At 34.0% G+C, this 1,652-nt stretch overlaps 1 protein-coding gene across 1 annotated transcript; it reads right to left on the bottom strand.

The window, feature by feature from the left end:
- Positions 1–936: 936 nt before the first annotated feature.
- Positions 937–1,263, bottom strand: LOC114184426 (chymotrypsin inhibitor 3-like). The gene has a single exon (XM_028071735.1). The coding sequence runs from the start codon at positions 1,261–1,263 to the stop codon at positions 937–939; it is 327 nt and encodes a 108-aa protein (XP_027927536.1).
- Positions 1,264–1,652: the final 389 nt, after the last annotated feature.

Raw genomic sequence — 1,652 nt, forward strand, 5'->3', positions numbered from 1 at the left:
TGTTGATGTGAGTAGATGCGAGGAACACCCGGGGTCAATAGGAAGGTGGTGGTTCCGCTGCTTAGCCTTTGGATTGGCTCCTGTTTTTGGACTCTTTATTTTAGGGCTATAGCCCATGTATTAGTATGTCTTTTAAATTCTTATTATATTACTATTGAATATTGTAATTGGTTTAGTTTTGGAATCGTGGTGTGCCTTGGATAATTGTAAGGGGTTATGTTTAAACTCTAGGACTGTACTGCTATATTATTTTAGTGTGACGCTTCTTTTAATTATGTTTATTAATTAAATGGGGTGTTACAACACAAGAATAATAAAAGTAATAAAAGATGATATAGAGAGAAGCAAAACACATAAAAAATTATAATGGATAATCAAACATTGAGTATTACTTTTTTCAACCTTACAAAAACTAGTTCCATTAATTATCAAATGAGAGTTTGCACAGTGCACACAAAACTTATAAGACTCTTTAGAGATATCAACCTTAATCTTATACTAAATATCAAAGATTTCTACCCTCACCATCTTGTCTCCCTTCAAGAAGATCTTGGTCTCTATCCGTTATTTGACTATCCGCAAAAATCATAACTTTATCAACTTTATTACAACAGCTCACAAAACACAAAAACAAAGCTGAAAACAATCCATAAATGATAGATGGAAAGAAATTAACACAATAGAACACTTTGAATACTTGATTCACAACACTTGTTAATTTTGAAATCTTTAGAGTCCTATAAAAGGTGTGTTGATCTCAGAAAACAACATAATGACACCACTTTTGGTTGCTTATAAAAGTTGTTAATTAAGCAAAGATAATTGTTTTCCGAGATCTCGAATCCCAATTTGAAAAACAAAAAGCTAAAGTTGATTATATCAGATGATAATCGATTAGTCTAATTGATTAAAAATTAGTTACAACGTCTCTAAAAATTAATCAATTATAGTATGTTCGAAGCTAAGGGTCACCTGACCTTCAGGGAGAAATTCGGTATTGATTGGGGATGAAATGATAATTGGAAGCCCTATATCGCCCTTGAAGGGAGATTGCACAACAGAGAGAGGGATAGTTTCGTTATCCGTTTGGAGTGCTCGAATTCCACCGCCGGGGGCTCCTAAACCTGATGGCAATATATAGAATCTGCCACCATTTTTAACGATGTTACCATTCCCATCCGTGACAGGTTGAGCAGTGGTTGAAGGAGGGTAGAAGGTTAGGGCAGAAAAAAGGAAAAGAGCAAAAAGCATTGCACTCGCCATTTCTTTGACTGGCTATGAAACAGATTAAGGTTTTTCTCTTCTTTGTTCAATCAGTTGTGTGAATAAGCGAAGCTAGGAGAATCCATTTATAGAGCTACGTCCTGCTGATAAGATCAACTCTTTTGTCGATGGGAATGAATAAAATATCGTAAAATTTTAAACATGTGAGAAAGATGAAATAAAACATGTTTCGATTTGCTGTACAGTAAGTTTCTTGAAACTTTATAATCCATTTATAGATCTAACCGATGGTGATAAGGTGAATGGACAGAAATAATTGAAAACAATCCTAGGGCTTAATCATCCTTTGCATGATGGTGGCTTAAATGCTTTGGACTTAGTTGGTGACATCTAGAATACTAAATATAATAAATAATATTGTCCATTAT

The sequence above is a fragment of the Vigna unguiculata genome, chromosome 5 (genome assembly GCF_037176805.1).
Source record: "Vigna unguiculata cultivar grain cowpea cultivar isolate G323 ecotype 2 chromosome 5, ASM3717680v1, whole genome shotgun sequence".
NCBI classification, from domain to species: domain Eukaryota; kingdom Viridiplantae; phylum Streptophyta; class Magnoliopsida; order Fabales; family Fabaceae; genus Vigna; species Vigna unguiculata.

Coding starts and splice junctions, on each gene's coding strand:
- LOC114184426 (XM_028071735.1), bottom strand. CDS start 1,263: ATGGCGAGTGCAATGCTTTTTGCTCTTTTCCTTTTTTCTGCCCTAACC.